The sequence below is a fragment of the Mastigoproctus giganteus genome, chromosome 8 (assembly GCF_048544385.1).
Source record: "Mastigoproctus giganteus isolate SK-2022 chromosome 8, ASM4854438v1, whole genome shotgun sequence".
NCBI lineage: Eukaryota > Metazoa > Arthropoda > Arachnida > Uropygi > Thelyphonidae > Mastigoproctus > Mastigoproctus giganteus.
This window is the reverse complement of record NC_143582.1, coordinates 11,513,431-11,540,414: the sequence shown is the minus strand read 5'-3', so window position 1 is coordinate 11,540,414 and position 26,984 is coordinate 11,513,431. Positions and strand designations below refer to the sequence as shown.

Below are 26,984 nucleotides of genomic sequence, written 5' to 3'. Positions count from 1 at the left end.
TGATTCCTTCTACTTCTGACTCTTGTTTTTCTCTCTCTCTCTCTCTCTGTCTGTCTCTCAGGGTAATTCAGAAATTTTTTTTTGGCTGGTGCAGCATATAGCTAATAATAATAATATCCAGCTCACGACCCTGGGTGTGCCAAGCCCATACTCACCGGATGTGAGCCCCTGGGGTTATTTTAAAGTATTGTTAATTATTATTATTGATTATTATTTAGTTTGCGAAAATAAAAATTTTAATTGCTCTACGTTTTTCAGTCGGTTGTTTCCACTTAGCAATGTTTAAATTTTATGATGTACAAATTTATTTTTTTAAATATAATTATCCGGCGAAAAGTTATTATTTGAATTAATCGTTCTTTCCCTTCCAGATTTTTCTCTTTTTCAGTATGCAAATTTCTTTTATAAATTTAAGTGGTTATCATCACCAAATAATTCATGTTCGATGAATTTTTTTTTTGTTTGTGCAACGTGAGAAACACGGTGTTTAAATAACAGCTATATTATGCATGTATTATGTATTAATTAAACATTTAATGAATACGTCCATTAACTGTAACAGGACATACGTTCTACTATTACTAATATGTTTTATTATTCTTTTAAGCATTGTGCTCTTTTATTTTAAAGTTTATAATTCTAATATCTGCAGCGGCTTTAAATTTCAATTGTTTCTTTAAGTTTATTTTGATTTGGTGTTTTCACCGCTCTCTGATGAGATGGCAGCACCATCGAAACAGCTGCTTGGATGACTGTACTTTTTTTACAAATAAATAGCACATGTTGATAGAATGTATTGTTTATTTTTATTAGTGCAATACCGCTTAAGAGTAGAGGTCCGATTTGGGGATACGATAACACTGCTGAAAACGCTTTTGCTTTTTTTTTTTTATAATAATTGGTTCGATTCGTAAGCCTAATATAAGAAGAATGCTGTTACTATCTGTTCTCGAAACGCTTTTTTTTTTTTTTTAAAACATGATTCCATATAAAAGCAACGTAGTAAAAGCTTAAACCTGCGGCTAGGTGATATCTACACAAGTAACAAAAAATGAAAGCCATATTGTGAACCGAGCTATGCTGGCTGTTAAAAGTAAAATTCTAACCCACTTTTGTCCAGGAACGAGCTTACCAGGGCGGCTATCGCCGCTGGGGAAAAAAAAAAGGGGGGGGGGGAAGAGGCAAAATTATTGGGAGACATTAGGGAGACATTAGGGCTAACTACAGCGAGCCGCCCCTGCTCGTCACATGGCAGCTGTACCGGAGTATTAAAATAAACTTTTAAAGAGCACATTAGGTTTCCAGAAATTTACTTCTGCATTAACCTCAGGGGGGGTCACATATGTGAATATGGGCTTGGCACACCCAGGGTCCTGAGCTGGATATCATCATTCTTCTCTGTCTTGGTGATTCCCTTCTACTTCTGACTCTTGCTCTCTCTCTCTCTTTCAGGGTAGGGGCTCACATCTGGTGAGTACGCTCTTGGCACACCCAGGGTCCTGAGCTGGATATCATCACTCTTCTCTTCTCCTCTCTCTCTCTTGGGGTAATTCAGAATTTTTTTTTTTTTTTGTTGGCTGGTGCAGCGTAAGCCTCAGACTTCCTTGCACTGTATGTCTAGTAATAATAATAGAAGACAGGTATTATCATTATTTCTTTATATTTATCCATATGGTTGGTGCAAGGAAGCCTGAGGCTTTTGCTGCACCAGACAAAAAAAAAAAAAAAAAAAAAATTCTGAGTTACCCTGAGAGAGAAAGAGGGAAACAAGAGTAAAAGATAATCACCAAGAATATCCAGCTCAGGACTCTGGGTGCGCCAAGCCCATACTGACCAGATGTGAGCCCCTCGATTATGTACAGTGCTTTCTTATATGAGTTCTGTCTCACAGCACGGCCATGTCCAATCTTTTAATCAAGGATCCAGATACAAACAAGAAAATGTCGCTCCCTCTCCATTATATGAAAAGATCCAAATAATGCCACAAATTAACATCGCAGAATCCTAAGCAAGGGTGAATCTAGTGAAAATAAACGTAAGGTAATCCTTTGGAATAACATGTGGGGGGGATGTAATCCCCCACTTCCGATCCACCCTTAACCCCGTTCGATAGATTGATTTGTTTGTGGTTCCTAAACTTTTATATATTTTAACCCTCCTAAAATAATTCACGTCCCCTTACAGAAGTGCAAACAAACAAATGTGACAAAATTTAGCTATGAGTATACAGACCCTTATAAATTAATAAATACTTCAATACATTTAATATAAAAGACTGAAATAATATACGCTTCATACGTGAATTAGTGAAATGGGATGCCTGTCGTTTGTTAAAAGAGTGTGCTTCATGAAAGCATTCCCCCCCCCCCAAACCAAGTGTGCCCTCCCCCAGGAGAGAGCCCACACTTTGGAAACCTCTAGTATGGAGAAACAACCCAATATTAACGAACTATATGTTCGACTTGGTCACAGAATCATGAGTTAGGAGGCTGAAGCGAGATCAATATATTCCCTCTCCCCCACCATCTGTCCAAACGGGAGGCGCTACGAATTATGGCTTGAAGACCCCTTTGACGTAAGCCTTCAAGTAGCATCCCATGCATTTGTGCATATATTCCTCCATCTGGCGGATTTTGTTGATCAAGAGGCCTCTTCCACCCCCCCCCCCCACTTAAAATACAAAGTAATCATCAAAGACAATTCAAAATACAACTTACCCAATATAAGAATAAATATTCATAATAAACCAAATCGTTTTTAATATTTGAAATAGAACTTTTTCTTTTCCCCCCTATTTTTAAGCAGCTGTTAATGCTATTGCGTTCATCCCAAACCTTAAATTTACAATTCTTAAAATTAAGAGAAAACGAAAAGACCAAAATGTCCAATTCTAACAAAGTTTGGAGAATAAAGACCAAACCTGAAGGGGTTCACGAGAAGGAAAAATTCGCGAATCACATGGTCATCTACGAATAATTTGTCATCCCAAGATCACTCATGAACTACGGACCTACCTATTACGTAAATCCACCGATACTATGACCCAGTATTTACTTACGAACGCAAATAGTGTCGTAAGAATTAAGATTGGGTGACATCCATGGGTAACCGGACCCGATTAATTACACAACAGGTGTCTTTGCCCATGCGAACAATCCATAGCTCCTTACACTTAGGGGTGAAATGGAATAATCTCAGAGCACTCGTTACGCTGTACAAATAACAAGTACGGTAGTGAGAAAGGGGCGTGAAGGGAAAAATGATATGATCACCCTCGATCTGGCTGCAGTATGTCTAGTTTTCTAGATTGATACCCTTACTGGCGCTTTCTCATTGGTCGTGACGTAGATATCATACATAGGTTCGCCATCTTGGCATTTCGTCTGTGATCAGGGATCTGAAGGTTTGCGGAACCGGTGTGGCCGTGCTCTACCTCCTGGGTTTACCGGGTTGCTGGGGTCTTTGTAGCCCCATGATATAAATTATTGGAGTTTGTACATAGGAATAATAGCTGTTGGAAATGTCAGGACAGACACTTAATGACAGGTTAATAGCTGCCAGACATACTCTGGCCGGTCAAGGCCTTGCTAGGGTCGTTTGTAAGGCAACGACCGAAGAAGTCATCGGTCCAAAGAAGAAACATTTGGATTGTAAGTAGGATTCATAATCTTGAAAAACATTCTTTTATGGATACATTTAAATATGTGTTAAAAGTCTTCGACGAGTACGTTATTCCGCCGACATGGTGTGACTGACCACGCGAAGCCACTCGGCTGCTTGAAGATGTGTAAGGAATTGCGACACATTTAGCGTATATCTTGAGACACGTTTATATTTCAGGAATATCCCTTATATAAGGAATTTAATTACCTAGTACTTTCATGCTTCGAAATATGCTAGTAATGTATTTTCACTAATAAAGTCTGTAGTGCCATACTTTTAAATATCGAGCCCAAGATGACTTTTTCCACTGGTAACAGTGGTCGTGCGGTCTTTTCCCCCCTCTTAAGTTAATAAATTATTTCAGAAACTATTGCAGAAAGAATTTCTTATTTGACCTTTTCTTTCAGAAGAGATGCTCAATTTGATTTATCTACTGCGCGAATTTATACGATGATGGTTATGTAAAAATGGATTGTTTATTATACGAGCCTAGTGAATTGCATTACTTTTAGTTACCTTTAACCTTCTGGATGTTATAAAAAAGGACACTGCAAATAATTTATATATTTAGAACAACTGTATTCATTCTGGGTGTGATTGAAAGTGAAGCTTTGCAGTTCCAGAATTACTGTAAAAAAAAAAAAAAAAAAAATCTTATTCCGGTACATTCTTTGGGTGGTGTGGTCTCTCTAGTATAAAAATTAGTTTAAATGGGACGTGCTGTGTTCAATTACAATAAATATTATTTGCATTCTTTTGGCAAAGGTAGTGTTATTTTGATAGGTAATGGTGTAAATTTTTTTTTTTTTTGACTTAATATTTTATTTAAGCAACCAGTTCAGAACTGTTGCGTAACCTAATGATAATTCTCCAAATGTTAGCACTTCACTTGTTAGAATTTTATTAGAATCGGTTATACTGAAATGTCGCTTGCCAGTATATTTTTCTATATTTTTTGAATAACTTTTTTTTTCTACAGCTTTAATTTATTCTCATTGTGAATGACTTTTTTTCTTAATTTGTCTGATGTGCAAATTTTAAAATTTGATGTTTATACATCCATTATTAAGATTTCTGTTGAAATTAATGTGGTTAGGTTATAAGTTAAAGTAAATTACTTTCTCATAGCGATTTGTATTTTGTGATTATAAACCAGTAGTGGCATGTGATGCAAGAAAGCAAGTGTATGAGCTTATGCAGAATCAGCCAAAAAAAAAATTACAAAACTCCCCTCTAAATATTTGTCCAGTTCCTCCTTAAATTTATTTAACCCATCAACTTCCACAACGACAGATGGAAGTTTGTTCCGGCAATTAATCCCCCGCTGGCTAAAGGCAAATTTCTGCACATCTATTCTACAGCTGTCCTTTCTCAATTTCAATTTATGCCCCCTTAGGTTCGTAATCTGAACAAGTGGAAGAATCCCATCAGAATTCAGCATGCTCAACCCATTCAAGGCCTATAGTTTGTTCACCGGGAACTTAATTGCAACTTTTATTCTCTAGAGAATGCAAATAAGAGATCCAGTAACGAAACCCAATCAGTAACATTGTTCTTTTTAAGTCTTGGCTATTATTTGACCAGATACTTGCATGATGGAACTTGCCGAGACCTTTTTTTTAATTGGTGATTGGTGGCCTTTACTTAGATCAGGGTTCCAACCCATTTCTAGTCCATCTCTCCTCTTCCCATTTTATTATTTTCTAATTTTCATTCATGAAAAACAATTTTCCTGTAAACCAGTGTAAGTGTGAACAAGTTTTTGAGTTTATAAGTGGTGTATCTTGAATTTCTAAGGCTTTTTTTTATAATAAAACATACATAACTGTTAATCTAAGAATGGTTTGACATTCCATTTAATATATTTCTATAAAAAATTCAAATCCATTGATAATACAGATTTAATCAATGTTTATATCATAATTACAGCATTCATTGGTAGATAAGGAAATATTGATTTTGTAATACAACAGGTATTAATAAATATACATACATAAAATATTACTCTATATATATATATATATATATATATATATATATATATATATTTTTTTTTTTTTATGCAGCTAGTTTAGTACCAATTGAGTTCGACAGTAATACACACAATGACTGGTGTTAGAAATCGAATGGAGTTCCTATAGCCTGTGCCTATTTTTATGAACTGTTGAATTAAGATTATCTCGTGTGTAGCATTTTTCATGATTGTGGTTTTATTACTTTGTAGATGGAAAAAATTGACCTTATAACACTTGCATACTGTAGTATGCAAATGTTAAGGACTGTAACTGAGTTCATTCGGCATTAGCTAAATTAAAAATGTGCATGACATTTTTGTGTGAAACGTGAAACTTACTCAGTGATGAGCTTTTCATCTTTTGTTTGACTTTACACCTGCAGTGCTATTTGGGATATTGCAAGTTATTGGGTAAATTTTTAATTATACTTGATAAATTATTTACCTGAAGCAACAAACACTTAATTTTCTCTACATCTCCAGGATCATTTGGTAATTTCTTGGTGGAGGGAACTGCTTTTATGGGTTTTGCATTCTTGTCTAGCTTATAACAATCTAAAATATCTGAGGCAAGTTTACCTTGAGGCTGGGCTGCTTAATTGAATTTCTCTGAGGCTTGGAGATTTTTGTTTCTGCTATCTATTACCCCACTTTCTGCACAGCCATATTTATTCTTTCACTAATTATCACAATTTTAGTTTCTGATATATAAGTTTTTATTCAGCCACTTTGCAAAAATTAACAGTTAGTGGGCATTTTGATAAGCTTAATACATTAATTGCTGCAAGTCTTTCAACAGGTGCCTCCGTAGTCAGGTGGGAAGGAGCAGCAGTGTGTAACACATGCTTCTTGATTAGACCGGGGTTCGAGCCCATCGCCACCAAATACGGAGGATGCAGAATGGTCAGGGAATGACCACCGCATATCCTGGAGCAGTATGGCCTTAGTTGCTAATGCTCCAAATAACAAACAAGCAAGTCTTTCAACCATTATTTAGCATTCAACGTTGCCACAGTTCATTCTACTGTTGTCACGATGTGTTCTGTAATGTAATCTAGATGGCATGGTAGACCCAAATATGACTTTTTTTTTTTTTGAGAGGTCATGGTAGAATTATATTTTTGGGGAAAAAAATTGTTGCTTTCTCAATCTTTATTTTATTAACATTGTGTGGATTAACATATTAATAGTGAACTATGGCTTGAGTAGCTGGTGTACCAGAAATTTTTAAGAACAGGATTAGCTTCAGCTGCAAAAATAACCTTTCATTTTCTATACATATTATTTTAAAGTTTTGTTCTAGACCAGTCATTCAATGAGAATGCTGTAACTTAATTGTTATGACAGCCATGGGGTTCAGTTAAGCCTTAAATTGTCAACATGCAATTCCCCTTTTGCAACAACAGTTGCTACTAGTGTTTTTGTTTTGTTATCAGTACTTAGTTATCCATAGTGATTAGTTGATAGCATGGATATCAGCAGTGTGCATTCTGATGCCACTGCCATAAATCAGTTCACTTCAGAGTACACTTATTTACTGACATTTAGGTTCAAAAATGATGCCGACTTCATTAACATCTTGTTGGAAGAAGGCATAATTACACATTCTCTTTTCTTTTATCTAATTGCTGTCAGCAATGATACTTTAATGCATATGATTGATTCATAATGATGCTAATCAAATATTACATGGGTATTTTATTTAAAGTTCGTTCTCATAAATAAGCTTTTTAAATTTAAGCTTTGAGGCCTACCTGAATTGGACGCATGGCAATTTTGACAATTGCACCTGGTGCTAAATTAACTTATGAAATTGCAAACATGGTTATGCAAAAATTAACATGCAGTTGTTATACTACAGTCAGTGTTATTATCACGAGTTTGTAGTCTAGTGCAAATTCTATTTTTTAAATTCTAATTTTCCTTTTGGGCCATTCTGAGCCCTGGTTTTGTTGCATCAACCTACATCTTGGTTTGCAGTGGTACATTGCAATCTGCTACTTGTTTGGAGAGATTGAGGTAAATTCCCACTGATCAGAGAAATAAGGCTGTATCCTGCTGAACTCAGGTGGAGGGACTAGGGCCCTTGTGAGTTATCCCATGTTTTTCGTCCTGCACAACTTCCAAATTGTCTATTGAACATACTTCTCTTGACACCCAAAATGCACAGATTGGAGTGAGCTCTGGTGCTGTTCTAAATAGAATATTTCATTTCCTGTACCACTACAGTATATGCTGCTGGCCATGATATAAAAAAAAGAAGAAAAATTAGTTGTAAACTTATTTTTTTATAGCATGAATTCACCCTTGTGACCTATGTACATTTTTGTTGTTAGTGTTATTAGTAGCAAATGATGAAAGGAAGCAAGCTTAGGCAGCATCATCTGGGAGGGGTAACTACCCACTTCATCTGCCCCATCTCCTCTAAGAATGTCTAATACTTTAAATTTATTCAGACTACTTACTCTCAACACCAGATGGTAGTTCATTCCAACAGTCAATTACTTTTTAGCTGAAAGCAAATTCACACATTATCAACCCTACAGCCATCCTTCAATTTAAGTTTGTCACTTTGTTTTTTGAAGAGTAAGAATACCATCATTAAGTTTACTCAATCCATTTAAATCTTAAATGCTTCACTCAGGTCTCCTTTAAAGTGCCTAGTTTCTGTGCTCCACTTTTCAGAGCTAATGTACAGTAGACCCAGATAAGAAATTCCCACGTAAGTTTTCCCTTGTACTGGGTTTGGTTTCTTAAGCCCCAATTTCACCTGTGTTTTGTGATGTTATTATTTTCCTGGGTAAGTTTTCCTGCATAAAATGTATACAGTGTACTATTATAATGAAGTTTTCCCACTTAATACTTTTTTAAATATAGAAATTTATTTTAGCATTAGCATTAGTAGAGGCATATGATGCAAGAAAGCAAGCTTATTCAGCATCAGCCAGAAAAAAAAAAAAAAACCTCTCCCATTTCACCCCTCCGTTCGTTCGAAATACCTGTCCAGTTGAGCTTTAAATTTGTTTAGGCTATCAACTTCAACAACAAGTGATGGAAGTCGGTTCCACCAACCAACCACCCGCTGGCCAAAGGCAAATTTCCGCACATCTATCCGACATCCGTCCTTCCTCAATTTGAATTTATGCCCTCTGAGGTGATTATTCTGAGAAAGATGAAAATCCCATTGGCATTGAGCATGCTCAAACCATTCAAAGCCTTATACACCTCTATCAGATCACCTCGCCGGTGCCTAGTCTCCAGACTCTGTAATTTGCAAAACTTAAGCCTTTCTTCGTAAGAGCAACCCTTTGTTCCATTTACTTATCTTGTTGCCCTTCTCTGTACCTGTTCCAGCAGCTCTACATCCTTCTTGAAATGAGGCCTCCAGACCTGTATACAGTACTCAAGATGTGGCCTAACCATTGCCTTATACAAGGGAATAATCACCTCCTTATCCCTGCTAGAAAAATTCCTGTATATCATTGACAAGACACCATGAGCTACTCTTGCAGCTCGTCTGCACTGCTCAGAGAACTTCATATCTGCCTGCACAATTACCCCCAGGTCCTTTTCATTCTCCACCACTGTCAGTGTAGTACCGCAGAGTTGATACATTGCTCTGGGGTTACTGTTACCCATATGTAGTACTTTACATTTGTCAATGTTAAACTTCATTTGCCACCTCTCAGCCCATCTGTTCAACCTTTCCAGATCCTGTTGCAGCAGCATAGCGTCAGTAGTGTCCTTAACGACCCTGCCAACCTTTGTATCATCTGCAAACTTAGACATTAAACTTGATATCCCATCATCAATATCATTCATAAACACCGAAAACAACAATGGACCCAACACTGAACCTTGAGGAACTCCACTAATAACATTAGTCCACGTTGAGCAGTGTCCATTGATTACCACTCTCTGTCTTCTGCCACTCAACCATCCCCTTATCCATAGCAGCAATTTGCCTCCAATGCCACACTGCTCCAATTTGTGCAGCAGTCTTCCATGTGCAACAGTATCAAAAGCCTTTCTAAGATCCAAATATAATATCAAAGTTATTCCCTGCATCCAGTTCTTTTGTGACTACATCATAGTATCCAATCAAATTGGTCAGGCAAGACCTGCCCTTAACAAAACCATGCTGCGTCTGAGCTATAACTGAATTCTTGTCTAGATGATCCTGCAGTGCTTCTTTAACCAGTGCCTCCATTAATTTACCTGGAACAGAAGTTAAACTAAAAAATAATAAACAATATATAAACATTTGGTAATCAAACAAGTTAGTGCCAAGCAGCATTTTGAGTTTGTAGTAAACAACTGAAGTAGGTTAAACGGCATTGTTTTTGATATACATGTATCTCATATTGCGAATGCCTTCAGAGTTGCCCTGATATTGCACTGCCTTCAATAAGCAACGCTTTGCCAATAAAGACATTTTACTTATTCTCGGTGGATACCACCACCCAGAGGTGGTGGGATGATGGTATCCACCGAGAATCCGTTGAAGTGTTGCCTATTTGAGAATCCACCATCGAACCGTTGCTTATGCGAGGTAATTCAATATCAGGGCAACTCGTTGTGAAGGCACTCACAATATGAGATTATTATTAGCCATATGGTGCAACAAAGCCTGAGGCTTATGCTGCACCAGCCAAAAAATCTGAGTGATCCACTGCAGAACCCTGGCTGTGCCATTTCACCTACTTCAGGTTCAGTGGTTTACTGTGAATTAAACTGATGCTTGGCACTAATGTGTTTGATTAGTGAATTTTCTGTAATCTGAGGTTTTGATAAAACATTTTGATATAATGGAAGTGACATATTGCAATTGTTTTCATTGATATCCATAATTGGGTACGTAGACAACGTTAAATTCTGATGGTTGTGAACAGTTCTGAATTGCTTAGTAGCTTATTGCTCTGTCTTACTGGAATTTTGACCTTTTTTAAGGTATGTTGAAACTCCAAAGGAGCTCATTCTTCCAACTTGGTAATGAGTTTAAGAACAGAACGTTAAGCAATTGGAAATCCCCAGTTTAAAAATGTTTCCCATAGGCAGAGTAAAATATTTATAAATTCTGAAATAGTACTTAAAAATGATCTTTAACTTATGTATGTGTATTTTTATTTGTGTAGTTAATATTTTATACCTTTGGGTCATTTTCCCTTCTAAGAAGTTTTTCCATATAAGAAGTTCTAAACCTCCACTCCCTTGAAAAACGTCTTATCCAGTTTCTACTGTATTTTGTGATGAGAGTACCCCTCTGTGTTCTTGATAATCTGGTTGCTCTTCTCTGCACCTGTACCATTATCAATAATAATGGTAAAGGTGCTTTGTAGAAAGCAATCCACATTTCTTAAGATGAGACAGCAGTATACAGTACTCATCTTGTTGCCTAATCATTGCTTTATATGGTGGGATAATCTGTCAATTATATAAGTTCCTGTATATCATTGATAACTCCATGAGTTGTTTTGGCTGCCTGTTTGCACTGTTCAGAGAACTTAGACTACAATTGCAGCTATGTCTCTTTCATTTTGCAGTGCTTTGAGTGCAAAATGCATTATTCTAGAATAATATACCAATTAGGTGGTATATTCTAAAATAATAGCTGCCTTATGTGCTGCAGTACCTTGCATTTACCAGACTTAATATAACTGAGTTGTCAGGAGAAAGTGTAGTAGCACATGCATTTTGAGTGAACCATGGTTCAAGCTCATGTGGCTGCTAACTACAATTAACGACTGTATTCATGACTTACTTTAAGCCCCTCTGATCTGGTGGTTATGGCAGAGTATAAACAGAAGTGGTGTGTTTTTTTTTAAATCTCAATTGCCATACACAGCCCATCTGCCTAATTTTTCTGTCTTAGTGTGGTGGTTTATGTTGATTCTTGTTGCTAACCACCCTGCCAACCTTTTTTTTTTTTCATCTAAAAACTTAGATAATAAGCTTGGTATGCTTTGATCAGTATCATTAATAAGTATTGTAATAATATGGAGACCAGCAGAGTCCTGAGGGCTTTCACTACTAACATTTTAGTCCAAGAGCAGTGTCCATTTATAACCAACTCTGGCTTATCAGTAACTTTTCTCTAATGCTGCACTGCTCCAATTTGTACAGTAGGTTTTTTTTTTTTTGTGTGTGTGTGGAATGGTGTCAATAGCTTTGCTGAAATCTAAATAAGATGTCAAAATTCTTGATAATCAAATCAAGAGTATTGTATTCTCTTGTCTTTCTAACATGCTACTGTAGAAAAACCATCCAGTAAATCCAGAATTTCTGTTACTGTGCTAGTGACCAACTTAGATTTCCAGTCCATTTTAAGGCATTCTGATCTACTGGTCCATGCTGCTTGTCATAGTTGTTCATTATACTCATCACAGTCAATTTGGTCTATAGTAGATTCTTATTTTAGTTCAATTTTTTTCAGTGCTTGTCACCTCAAGCTAGCTTAACATTTCACTGGCCACCCAAATCATCTGGATACACTACCTTATATTCTGTACTTCTTAACTAAGAGCATTACTCTTCTTTCCCTGTCTTTCATTATATTTGTATTATTAAGTCCTCTAGCCCTGTGGAGAATGGTCTCCTTTCATAGGGTGCCCCTCTATCCATTTATCTTTTGCTTTCCAGCTGGAAGTCTTTCCACCTTCTGTACTCTTCTACTCATTGTCTCCCCTGTGCTCATTTCCAGTAAAACTTTTTTTTAGGGCCCACCCTGGGAAGCTTCAGTGGGATGCCTGGGTTTACCCCAGAGAACCTTATACTCCATGACCTGGCCCACTTTGTGATGAAGTATGAACAGTGCAGGTCCCTAGTTTCTGGGGCCCTGCAGCTAAGTGGCCAGATATTCAACACTACACTATCTCTGGCTTTCAGAGTTTGTAATTTGTCACAGTATACTATATGGAGTTGGGACCCCCCCCCACAGAGCACCATAACAATAAACGGTATACACATTGTATTCATATTCCACATCATTTTCTGAGTGGTGCCATGTTTCCAATAGCTATACTATGTCTGCATTTTGACTTGAGCAGTAATTAAAATTCATCAAATTTTGTTTACTGTACTCCTAGCTTAGTATATAAGCAAGTATACATGTCTGGTTTTTGCTTTTAGTAACCATAAACTCAGAGCCTTGTAATCTCTAAACTTTTTTTTTTTTTTTTTTTCCAGGCTGCTCTGTCCCAGTAGAATCAGTGCAAGAATCACTTTCACCTCTTGTGGCTGCTATTAATCTATGTTTGTGTCCCCCAAGTTAGTCTTCTGACCTCCCTTGTACAGCAAATATTTTTGCACCCATTTTATTTAAATATATCACATCCTTGTGAAAACAGTCTCTGCTGTTAACAAGCAGAGACAAAGCTGAGAAAAGTTTACCCCACAAACCTTGCACTGTCTCTTCAGGATTGAATTGATTGAGGGTTCTCATGTACTCTCTCCTATTGTGTCTGGGCAGAATTGTAGACACTTAATTTGAATTGACCTTTTCCCAATATTACCCTGCACTTAATTAAATCATCAGATCTACTCTTAATATTATTAGTACCAATGTGTACAACAGCATCACCTTTGTGCTTTTAAAAGATGCTAGCTGTTCCACAACATCAGCTTTAACCCTCCCTGGCCCTATTCAATCTACCCTTTCTATACAGTATATTCTGGTTCCCTAATAAGTCACTGATATATATGCTGTCATATATGCCACCCTGGTATCATATCTGCACTCTTTAAACATTTGTATATGGAACAATTTCAAATGTGTTATTTGCACATACTGTTCTTGTTCAGTTTTTACCAAGTTCGGCAAATTTCTGAACTTTATTAAATTCTTGTATTATTGAAAGGTATTATGGGTTAACTCAACTTGTGACAGTGATGATTAAGCTCAAAAAAAGTCAGTTAAAATAACTCCCATGTGGTTAATAGGATATTTCTGAAAGGATTCCTTCCAGAAATTATATTTGGATGTTGAAAATGAATCATGTTCTTTAAAAACTTAATTCCTTAACCTTTATTTTTTTTTTGGTGAATTAGTTACAAATTTTTCAAATTCCTTTACCACTTATTGTAAAATTGCATAGATCATATTTTTGATACTACATTTGATCAGGATGCACGTTGCTACTCAGTTCTTAAATTAAGATCTTATAGGGAAGAAAGCTGTATTAATTTAGTTTATTTTTGACTGTCTTTAAATTTTAGAGCAAGTGCTGTCAGTGGGGTTTGGCATATCCAGTGTTCTCCCCAGAACCTATTGAATGGATGCACTGCCCGGTGATTTAACTGACCACCTGGCTAAAATTTAAGTGATTCTCATGGTACCGTATGATACTTCTCAGTGATCTTGATCACTATTAATTTGAACATACTATGTGATCGAGGTCAATGTGACAGGAGCATATAATGTTAAATTATGTAATTAATTTTTGCTCTGGATTGCTTAAGTCACATTTATAAACAACAGAATTTTATAATATTGCAAAGTATTACAATTCCCCACCTAGTTACTTCACCCAGCTGGCAAAATTTTCTGGGGAGAACACTGATGTCCTCATACAGTTTCTGATTATTTTCGAAACGTATAGTGGCTATGCCTTTAAGGTTTTGTTATATTCTCTTCTGACATTTTATCCTATTAAAAAACTTATTTCTATAAGTCAAGGTAAACTTTTCCACATATATTTTAGATGTATCACCTTTGATACTTCTTACTACTCTTATAATAAGTCAAAAGGTTGCTCCAGAAATATCCCGTTGGGAAAATAAAAGCTAAAATTGAACAAGGAATGAAGAATATCTGTTGGTTAACATGGGCTCTGTTCTTGTCAATGTAAATATGTGGCAATATTATATCAAACTGAGAATTGGATTAAGTTCTGTCTGTTTGTTACTTACACTAAACATTGCTTTATTGCAAATAGTGCTGACTCTTGATATATGTTAACTTGAAACTGGTGGTGTGGGAGTAAGAATTCTATATTTATTTTTATAATCTTTTGCTTAACGAAACTTCTATTGTCATTCTAACTACCTTCCTGTATGACCTTCCTCTAAATGTGTAAAAGTCATAAATATTATTTCTGACTTAGCTGTTCATAGAGATCTTTCTTTCTGTTTAGATTTTGGGTATAAGTTCTATGCCATCCTATGGTTGGTGTAGAATTTTAAGTATTCTCTAATTTGGTATTTCAATGGCTTTGCTGGAAATAATTATAAAGGAATGATAATAGAAATTTTTGGGCATGGACCAGGGCTATATGAAGTTCAGAATCATTTTGAAAACTTTTTTTCTAAGGTTTTTATAAGTTTTCTACCATTTACTTTGTGGGAGAAAGATGATTACTCAACTTTTGTCAAAGAATTAAATCAACATCTAAATTGAGTCTGAAGAATAAAGATCAGAAAGTAACAGAATTGTGTGAAAGGTGTAGGATAGTGCAAGCTTAAATGGTTGCTGTCTTAGTTTGAAATTTGTAATGCAAGTCATTGTATTGTATTGAAGATGGGCTAAATTTTGTGCAACTGCCAGTCCAATAATTCTAGGTATTTTCTGTATTTCACAGGTAAACTATATTTGGACTAAAAGTGTTTACATGCAGATCTACAATTTGTAAAGTGTTTTAAATTCACATGTATGCAATGCAAGAAAGCAAGCTTATGTAGCATCAGCCAAAAAAAAAAACATTTCACGCATCCATTCCCTCTAAAAGTTTTGTCCAGTTCTTCCATGAATTTATTTAAGCTGTCAACTTCCACAATGACAGATGGAAGTTTTGTTCCAGCAATCAACTACCTGCTGGCTAAAGGCAAAAAATTTCTGCACTTCTATTCTACAACTGTCTTTCCTCAATTTGAATTTATGCTCCCTTAGGTTTGTAATCTGAGGAAGAATCCAATCAGAATTGAGCCTGCTCAACCCATTCAAGGCCTTGTACACCTCAATCAGATCACCTCACAGGTGTCTAGTCTCCAGACTCTGCAATTTGGAGATCTTTCTTTGTAAGAAGATACTGTTCCCCTTACCAATCTTGTTGCCCTTTTCTGTACTCACTCAAGCAACTCTACATCCTTCCTAAAATGAGGCTTCTAGACCTGTATGCAGTACTCAAGGTGTGGCCTGACCATTGCCTTATACAAAAGGATAATCACCTTTTCCCTACTAGCAAAATTCCTGTATTTTATGACCAGCTCTGTCTGCACTGCTCAGAAAACTTCATATGACTGCACGATTACTCTCAGGTCTTTCATTTTCTACTACCATAAGTGTAGTACCATGCAGTTGGTATGTTTCTCTGGGATTACTTCTACCTATATGCAGTACTTAGCATTTTTTAATGTTAAACTTCAGTTGCCACCTAGCCCATCTGCCTAACTTTTCTAGATCCTCTTGTAGTACCATACTGCCATTATTGTCATTAACAACCCTGACAACCTTTGTATCATCTGCATACTTGGACATTAAGCCTGACATGCCTTCATCAATATCATTGATAAATGTACAAAGCAACAGTGGGCAGTATCCATTGATTACCACTCTGTCTTCTCCCACTCAACCACCCTTTTATCCATTGTAGCAACTTGTCCCCAATATCATACTCCTCCAATTTGTACAATAGTCTTCCATGTGCAACAGTATCAATAGCTTTCCTGAAATCCAAGTATATGATATCAAAATTATTTTTTGCATCTGGTTCCTTTGTAACCACATTGTATCCATTAGACTTCCCTTAATAAACACCAATGTTGTCTGAATTATTACTATAGTCTTGTCTAGATGATCTGCAATGCTTTTCTAACCAATGACTCCATTATTTTTCCTTGGAGTAGAAGTCAAACTAACAGGTCTGTAATTACTCATGTCACCCTTTGGTCCCTCTTTGTGAATTGTAGATAGATTTGCTCAACTCTAGTCTGTGGGGATTTTCCCTGAGTCCAGGGATGCTCTCATAATTATGGCTAAGGGTTTGCTTACTTCCTTTGCCTTCTCTTTTAATATAACTGGATAGATCCCATCTACCCCAATTGCCTTATGTTTAACTTCAACAATTTCTCCTCCACTTTGCTCTCAGTTATTACAAAATCATTTAAGTCTTCCATGTTAGTTTGATAAACATCTGCCCCTCTCCTCCTTGAATAACTCCATGTGTGAATGTAGATGCAAAATACTCATTCACTTTGTCAGCTATCTGAGCATGATCATCAATACTTGAATATTTGATATCAAGTGGACCAATCTGATTCATCCCCTTCCTTCTAGACTTCATAAGTTCTTGCTGTTTTTCTTAGCATCCTTTGCCAAAGATTTCTTGTAATCTGCCTTCACTTGCCTAACCTCCTTTGTGACTTGATTACAGACTAGCTTATCTACCAAATTCTTCTGTCCTAAACCATGAACAGTATTCTTTAATCGGTATAACCATCCCTTATCTTACTGTAATTGTTTACCATTCTTTTATAACTTGTACTTCACAAATATGAAATTACATTTTTTTTTATTCCACACTACCACTAATACTAATTAGAGTATCACCACTCTAAGGTTAAATAATCTTTTTTATACTCTAGCCAACCTCATAGGTTATCAACTGATACTGAATACAATCATTACCTTATTTAGCATTCACATGGGCTTGATTCACAGTCAGCTGATGACTGTGATGCACACTATGCTAATCGCTCATCTTATCAAATTTAATTTTAAACAGCAGTCTTTTCATTAATTTTTTTATTAAGAATAAAAAAATCACAACCCTTTCTTAAAGAAGTTTGTTTTAAATATAATGAAAGTAAAGATTAATTATTGTTAAAATGTTAATGCTTGACTTAAGTGACAGGCAAGTAGATTTCTTATTTATTAGTTAATGAAGAGCCTGCATGTGTTTTTTGCTATGCAAAAAGCAGTGTGAAATAATTAAATATTTCACTCATTACTATACATGGATTGGCAAAAATCTGTTGTGTATATAGCAATGAGTAGACAGTTTATTACCGTGACCACTGGATGTAGAAAGGTCAGGAAATGACCACTGCATATCCCTGGAGCAATATGGCCTTAGTTGCTAATGCTCCTAAAAACAAAATAACAGTTTATTACAGATTTTGAATTGTGAAGCAAGTTCCATGAGTTGCCACACTATTGCACTTCAAATAAAAAGTACTGTTCCCTAATGAGTATGTTGGCATTTATTTGAAATGCATGCTATTAATGGGTAATAGTTTTCCTTTTATTACACTGTAGCTACATTAACAAACAGATGATTTGTTGAGTGGATTAACACTTTTTTTTTAAGCTTAATTTTTTTATTAGTTATCTTTCTGTTCAAATAACTGATGGGTCCTGAGACCAGAGAAACAGTTTTTTTTTTTTTTTTTTTTGTTCAAGTTTTCATGTCTCTGCTAAACTTCTGACCTTAAGTGAAATAAGAGGGCCAGAAGGCTTTATAAAACATGTGAGACTTGCAAAGATTTTTCCAATTTGCACATGTCATTTTTTCTTCATGTATAGAGTAGTATTAGGTTTCTAGCTTGTTATATGCGCATTTAACTACATATTGTCATGTAGTCTGGGATAAAGCTAATTATGAGAATCCTTGATACCAGACCAAACCTATTGGTAACTCTCTAGGAGGCTTCCTAATCAGCTAGTGTATAATCTTGCTACCTCTACTCTGCCAGATAGTGACTGGAGGGAGTCTGAGTAGTGTATGCAGGGAGCATTGTCAAGGCCACGTTATGTCAAGGATCATGGTATATTCTTACCACGTGTACGCCATATCCAAAAATTTCATTACTTTATACAGCATGTCCCACCCACTTTTTCTTACTATTGAATACACCATGAATTATCAAACTAATAGAGCAAGCTTATCTGCGAAAAGATCTAAACCTCCCAAGCACTTCCTAATTCATTTCACAAATATATGGTCTCAATTCTAATCTCAACGATGTCCATTTCCACTTGCAGTCTGCAAACCCCATGTACTTCTTCTGATAGAATCTCAGTTATCGGTTGATTCAACTACTGCTCATCTCAGATGCCCAAATTATTCGTTGTATGATTCCTTTTGCCTCAAAGGTGGTACTTGTGCATATGTCCGTTCTGATATTCCCTGTCAGAGACTTGGCAATTTGGAATCTCCTCTTTGATCTTCTCTGGCTTAAAATCTCTCTACTTCATTGTGTCAAATTCATCTGTTGTCTCTACTGTTCTCCCAACTTTATTAATCGCTTGGAGCTCTTTGACTTCCTCTCTTTGCAACTTGACTTTCTCCAGTCCAACTTTCCTAACAGTGAAGTAATTTTCCTTGGTGATTTTAATGTACACAACTCCAGCTGGCTTACATTTTCTAGTCACACTGACCCAGCAGGTTGAGATGCTGAGGCTTTTGCAATTACTAATGACCTAGCACAGATTGTTCATTTACCTACAAGAATACCAGACAATCCTAATCATACAGCCAATATGCTTGATCTTTTTCTCACAAACAACCCTTCTAAGTACATGGTCAAAGTGAGAGGTCTTTTAGGCACTTCAGATCACAACTTGGTGATTCTCTTCTTCAATGGAACCTTTATCTCATGGCTATTCCCAACCTTGTGTTTGGCATTACAAGAATGCAAAATGGGATGACCTGTGAGGCTTCTTTTCTTTTCCTTGGTTGGATTACTGTTGGATTTGCTCAGATCGTGTCAGTGAAATTATTCTTGCAGGAATGGAATCTTTTATCCCACACTCCACTTTAAAATCTCGTCCTTTATCTAAACCTTGGTTTTCCAATAAGTGTGCTAAGGCTGTCCAAGAGAAGAATGTTGCATATTGTAATTGGCTTGTTTCTGATTCTTCAGTTTCATTTTCTGCCTACACCAAAGCTTGCAACAATTGTAAAGCAGTTATTAATCAGTCCAAACTAGTTTGAACAGGCTAAGAGTAGAAAACTTGCTTCTTGCCCTAATGGTAGCCGAGCATTCTGGTCTTTTGCCAAAGCTATTGGCCGCAACTTTTGCCCATCTCTGCTCCCACCTCTGTCCAAACCACATGGTTCTGTTGTCACTTCAGCCAAGGATAAAGCTGACCTGCCAGCATCCCATTTTTATTTCAGCTCATGTATTAATGATCTTGGTAAAACACCTCCCACCATTTCCAACACGCTCCATTCAATGCCTCCTTGTGGTCTTCCGTCAAAAGGATATCAGAAGGATTTTGATGAATCTTGATGCTAAGAAAGCTCCAGGTCCCGATGGTATTTCTCCACTTGTTCTCAAAACCTGTGCTCCTGAACATACTCCTATTCTTTGCAGCCTTTTTTCACTTTCTTATTCCAAAGGTGTTTTTCCTTCTGCTTGGAAATTTGCTCATATCCAGCCAGTTCCTAAAAAGGGTGACAAATCCCTCCCGTCCAATTATTGTCCCATTGCAATTACTTCTACTCATTCTAAAGTAATGGAGAAATCAATTAATCGACAACTCTTAAACTACCTAGAAACCTTCCCTCTGATCAATGATCGCCAGTATGGATTCAGTCAGTGTTGATCCACTAGTGATATTCTGGCTTATGTTACCCATTTATGGACTAATTCAATGGAAAGGTTCATTGAAACACAGTAGTTGCTCTTGACATCTCAAAGGCTTTTGATCGTGTTTGGCATAAAGGTCTTCTAAACAAGCTTCCGTCTTATGGTTTGCGAACTGTTTTTAGTAATTGGTTATCCAGTTTTCTCTCTGATTGCTCACTGAGGGTGATGGTAGATGGCTCTCTGTCTTCTAACTTCTCCACTAATGCCGGTGTCCCCCAAGGGTCAGTTCTTTCCCCCACTCTTTTCCTCTTGTATATTAATGACCTTCTTCCACTGACTAGAAATCCTATCCATAGTTTTGCCGATGATAGCATATTGCATTCCACTTTCCATTTTGAGAATCCTTGTCCTGCTCAATCAGCTTCAACTTCTCAAATCTGCTACCAATTCCCTAAATGCCGATCTTCAGGTAATTCTCCAGTGGGGCAAAGACAACTTAGTTGATTTCAATCTTTCTAAAACTCAGTCTTGTCTTATATCTCACAAAAAGGATTCTTCTGCTTCTATTCCTATCTTTAGTGACACTCCAATTTCTAGGCAAAATGATATCTCTTTTGGGGATTACCCTGACTTCTAATCTCTCTTGGCACAAGCACATTACAAATATTGCTTCCTCTGCATCTAAAAAACTTGGTTTTCTCTTTCGCTCTCGGTGTTACTTTTCTTCCAAACAGCTGCTCACTCTGTATAAATCGCAAATCTGCCCTGCCATGGAATATTGTTCCCACATGTGGGGTTGTACCCCCAAAATCTCTCCTGGGCTTTCTTCTGTTCAGAAGAAGGCAGTTATGTTAATTAATGATTCATCTCTAACAGTCTCTCTCCACTTGCCGTTTCATAGACTTACTGTTTCTGCTGCATGCTTCTTCTACAGATATTTCCATGGGCACAATTCTTCTGAATTGGCTTCTATAATTCCCGCTCTCTTTCAAAACAGTCTGAACATGTGCCACCAACATCCATTTACTGTCCAACTTCAAACTCACAGAACCAACTTTTCATCTTCATTTATTCATTCAACTGCTGTTTTCTGCAACAACCTTCCTTTATACGTATTTCCTGAAAATTACAATCTACAGAAGTTCAAGTCCCGATGTCAACGAATATCTTTCGAATTCTCAACCTCCAACCCAAGCACGGTACTAAGTACTATTGGTTCTGATACCTCATGTTTGGGGTTCATGTAAAAACAAAAGGTACCATATAATCTGTTTATACGGTACTTATATCATTAGTAAACTGTACTATTGTGTTGCCTACTTTAGTGACTGCATTAGATGTAATTGTTTTGGGATTGTTATTTGATTACTTTTTATATACTGTAATAATTATTCATTACAGTTTGGACCTAGATTATTAACCATGATTTACATTATATACTACCTTTTTTTTTTTTAAGTGAAGCTGTAGTAAATTGAATTAAATTGAAGCTGTAGTAAAGTAACTAGTATTGCAAGACCTAATTTTTATGACTCTTGATCATATAATTAAGATCATGTATTTTGTGTTATTTAGAAATCATGTATTTTTTGTGTGTATTAAAAATTAAGCATCTATCATTTTCTAATGTTATTTGTTTTGTGATAGTTATTTTCACTGAAGTACTATTCTTGCAATTCATTATGCATTGAAGGATTATTTGTAGTTGCAAAAGTAGTGTTGAATGTCATTCCATCATTAAGATGGAAATGCAAGACTTTATTAATATAATTTACTTGTCAATTGTTGCATAACATTTTGCATAACTTAGTGTTATTTTTGAAGGGTCACATGATTGTCAGACAGACTGGCTTATGTCATGATTAAGCAGATTGTGACTTAGGACTTTAAGTATCATCAGTTATAGTTAGAAATCTAAATATTGTGGTTTAATGTAAGGCAAAATGTTCTGGTTTTCACTGTTTTGTTCTTTTGTCCCTAAAAACATTGTTTTGGGATGCATTAATGTCCCAGTTTTCTGAAACATTAAAATGTAATGGTTTACCTGTAAATTTTTTTATTTATTTCACCCCCATTTGGAGGACTTAATCAATCTCAAAACTACTCATGAAATATGACTTTATGAAATCACTTGCATTTCTAGTATAAGTTCATTGAGAACTTTTTCTAAGAAAATACCTGGGAATGTGACTTACTTCTGTTTGTAATTGATCTTAGTGGTACAGATTTTGAATGCACTCCCAGTGCTGTTCTGTAGTGCACCCTCCTGCGAGCTAAAAGCATTACTAGTTCAAACTTTAATTTTGTGGATCTTCTTTATACGAAATAGTTGGCATGTTAAAACTTGCTGATTAAGTTTGTTAAGCAGTTGATTGAGTATTAAATTTTCAATGTGTTTGAAGGCTTTTTTTCTTGCAGAAGAAAAGTTGTTGAAACTTATAAAATTATTTGAATCACTATTACATGGTGCAGTTTACTTTGCATGTTCAATATGCAGTTACTCAAAATTGAATGTTCTGCAAATTGCATAACATTCAAGTTATGAGTGATGTGTATCAGACAATTAGTCTCTAGAATGTTGAGGGGCAACTTTCTCCTCAACATTCCAAGAAATAAATAGTAGTCAAAAAGTAAGTATAGAATTGCTAGCCAAAGATGAACACTTCTGGGCTGAGCTGCAAATTATTATTATTAGCCATATGGTGCAAGGAAGCCTAAGGCTTATGCTGCACCAGGCAAAAAAAAAAATTCTGAATTACACACAGAGATCCAGCTTAGGACCTTGAGTGTGCCAAGCCCATACTCACCAGGTGTGAGCCCCTGGGGGTTGAAACAGAACTCAAGTTTTTTTTTTTAACTCAGTTTTGTCATTTGTCTCAAAATTTAGTGTAAATAAACTAACCTCGGCACAAGCAAAGAACAAGTACAATTGTGTACCAAGCATATAAACAAACCAAGTACTGCTACAAAAGTACTGCCTAAAAGTTCAGTGTACTGATATTGAGCAATAGCTAATTTCATATGAATTGTCATGATTTCATTTGTATCATAATTTACTTTTATAGCCCTTATTTATTGACTGTTTGAGAATGGCTGCATAGGTATATCATGGCACTTGTTTGATGCTTATAAGCATCAGAGGCAGCAGTGAGCTTATTAAGCATGTGCAAATGCAGAGTGAAGAAATGATATTTAGTATCAGTGGCATATGATTCAAGGAACCATTTTCAGCAAAAAAACATTTGTCATTTGTTCACTCATCTAATAATTTGTATAATCCTTCCTTAAATTTATTAAAATTACCCACTTCCACAAAACCAGATGGAAGTTAATGGAATTAACTTCCATCTTATAGCTGAAAGCAAATTTTTGCATCTATCCTGTAACCATCCTTTAGTTTCAACTGGTCCTCTTATGTGCATTTTCCATGAAAGAGTAAGGATGCCATCAACATTTAGTTTACTCAGTCCATTTAAAGCCCTCTATGCTTTGATCAGATCTCCTTGCAGTTGCCTTGCTTGCAGACATTGCAGTTTAATGTACTCAGGTCTTCACCTGGTGAGAGGGGCCCATTTGTGCCCCTAGCTTGTCTTTGCTCCTCTTTACTTGTTTCCGCAGATCCACATCCTTATTAAAATGAGACTTCATCTTGTATGTAGTATTAAAGATGCAGCTTAACCAGTGCCTTATACAACTAGATAATAGCCTCCTTGTCCCTGCTGACAAAATTCCTATGCATCATTGAAAGACAGCTGTGAGCTGTCTTAGCAGCCTGTCTGCACTGCTCAACCAACTTCATGTTGGACTGTACAATTGCCACTGGGTCTTTTTTTGTTCTCCACCATCTTCAATGTGTTACTGGCCAATTGGTATGTTTTCCTGGGGTTACTACTCTCATGTACTTTGCATTGGTCAATATTAAACTTCAGTTGCTGTCTCTGCCAATTGCCAAATTTCTCTAGGTCAATTTTTCTCTCTAGCCACCATGCCAACCTCTGTATCATCAGAACACTTGCATAACTTTGTCTTCATTGTTAATAAATATTAACAGTAAGGGGTCCAGCACTGAGCCCAAGGGAATTTGAGATATCTGTTAATGACGTCTTCTTCTTTGTCCTCGCCTTCTTCCCACGTTCGTATGGGGTAGGCATTCCCTTCCTTAATTCTCTTCCTCCATTCCTTTCTAACCAGGGCTTCCTCCATCCTCTTTCAAATCCTCTGCCATCTTGTCCTTCCATCTCAGCTTAGGTCTCTTCCTCTTCCCTATCACCTTCAGCTTTTCACACCTCTTCCCTATATACTCCTCACTTTGTTCCACATGACCAAGCCACCTCAATCTAGATTCTTGTATCTTTTTACCCAGAGGCTCACCTTAAGTGTACCTCTAATGTAGTCATTTCTTAACCTGTCCTTCCTCGTCACACCACACATCCATCTTAGCATCCTCATCTCCACCACTTCCATCTTCTCCTGTGCCCATGTCTCAGCACCATACATCAATGCGGGTCTAACAATAGTTTTATACACTCTTCCCTTCATTCTACAATTAACTTCCTTATCACACATCACTCCACTTGTCTTTCTCCAGTTCAGCCATCTACATTGCACCCTGTGCTGTATTTCTGCACTCAATCCTCCATCCTTCTCAATGTTTGATCCCAGATACTTAAATTTTGAAACAGATGGTAGCTTTTCCTCCTGCAGTTTTGTAGAACTCAACTTCTCCATTCAATACCATATATTGTCTTTGTTCTCCTTATCCTCATGCCTCTATCTTCCAACACTTTCCTCCAATTTCTTCTCTGCCTTTCCTTGGGATGATTCGCACAGTACAATATCATCTGCAAACAGCTACTCCATGGTGCTCTACTCTTCACTTCTCTCACCAGCACATCCATTACCAGATCAAACAGATATGGGCTGAGAGCTGATCCCTGGTGCAGTCCAACTTCTACAGAGAACCCCTTAGTCATACCTACACTGCTCTTAACCTGAGTCACTGCTCCCTCGCACATATCCTTCACAAGCCTTACGTACTTTTCCGATGTACCCTTCTCCCTCATACATCTCAATACCTCTTGTCTGGGCATTCTATCATATGCTTTTTCCAGGTCTACAAACGCCATGTGCAACTCTACTTGCATCTCCCTGTATCTTTCCATCACCTGCCTTAAAACAAAGACCGCATCTGTTGCTCCTCTTCCCGGCATGAAACCAAACTGTTCCTCTCCTATTTCCGTCTCCTGCCTTAACCTTCCTTCCACAATTCTTTCCCAGATCTTCATCGAATGAGACATTAACTTTATTCCGCTGTAGTTCCCACATTCCTGCACATCACCCTTTCCTTTAAAGATTGGCACAAGTATACTTTCCCTCCACTCATCGGGTATCCTCTCCTGCTGCCAGTTTTTCCATCAAGTCCCATAGGATATCGATCCCTTCTTCCAGACTACTCCATACCTCTACTGGTATCTGATCAGCACCTACTGCTTTCCCTCTCTTCATTTTTCTGAGTGCACTTTCCACTTTCCTGCTTATGCCTTCCACTACTCTCACATTCATCTCTCCATCCTTGCATAGTGCTCTTGGGTTTTCTTCATTTAATGATGAATATCAGTTAATGAAGAGGAGTGACCATAAATAATCAAATTTAAAAATGAAATATTTGATATACATAGTGACTTCAGTACCTATTAATAGCTTGATAATAATTAATTTGTGTATTGATAACAAGTAGCTGTAGTGAATAGTAATGGCTTGAAAAGAATACTAATTAAAAAAATTGGTATGGACAAGGGGCACTCTCAGTAATAGCAGAAATACCCAACAACTATAATGGAATGCAGATTAGAGTATAAATGGAGGAATGCTGACCACATCAGATGTATTATCAATGGGGGGAAAAATATATATATATATATATATATATAAAAGGGTTTGAGCTCTTCAATAAATTCAAACTGATGGAATGGATGCTTTCATAAAGTACACTGGTATTGGCAGTAGTGCTGCCAGTAAGCAAAATAAAATTTTCTGCCCTAAATGTTGAATACTGATAAGCATTAACCAATCAGAAAACAATATAAAAAAAATTCTCTTGGAAAGAAGTAACAAATGTGTTATTTTCCTGGAATGTAGTTTTGACACATGCATTTAAATGTTTCAGAGGCTATCTTGTTCTGATGATGGTTGGTCAGCTGGTTGAAACTGCATAGATTGATACTTAATACCATTATGATATATAAATTTAATTTGTAAAGACTTATTGCTTAACATATATGGCTACAACAGAGTTCACTAATATGATTAAGTAAATGATTTGGCTCCTGATTTACTTTATTGCTCAAATTATATAATATCGGTGTAGAAACACCATAGTTTACCTATAAATTTGAAGTACGTATGTAGTGTAAAAGGCATCGTTTTAATTGTATCTCATTGTGGGTGCCTTCACAACAAGATAGATGGTATTGCACTACTTCAAATATATAATGCCTCTCTAGTGGAGAAAACTACCATTATTTATTTTCAATGGATACCACCACCCAGAGGATTGTTTCAAAGCTAGTTGGCTTCATCAGTGAGTGGGCAGGTACCCTGGTAAAGTTCAAATTCATTGGTAAACTATTGTTTCTACACAGATGTTAATTACCTAAACCCATACGAAATTATCCTTGTGCATTTCATCTTCTAATACATCAAATATATTAATGTAATTATGTTTTGATGTATTGAACCAGTTTTCTTTATAAAATTTTTTTTAGTGTTTAGCATGCATATT

General features: G+C 36.5%; 1 protein-coding gene across 6 annotated transcripts in view; it reads left to right on the top strand.

Annotated features, from left to right (window-relative positions):
- The first annotated feature begins 3,245 nt into the window (after positions 1 to 3,245).
- The window catches only part of LOC150081248 (phosphatidylinositol-binding clathrin assembly protein LAP-like), a 325,729-nt gene continuing 301,990 nt past the window's right edge, over positions 3,246 to 26,984 (top strand). For 2 of the 6 annotated variants that reach the window (XM_090379537.1, XM_090379533.1), the window contains exon 1: positions 3,249 to 3,650. In XM_090379537.1, coding sequence (XP_090235663.1) covers positions 3,521 to 3,650 — 130 coding nt within the window. In that variant the 5' untranslated portion in view covers positions 3,249 to 3,520. Of the gene's footprint in view, positions 3,651 to 26,984 lie in introns of all 6 variants that reach the window. The other 4 variants (XM_090379536.1, XM_090379532.1, XM_090379535.1 and 1 more) reach the window with 4 other exon arrangements.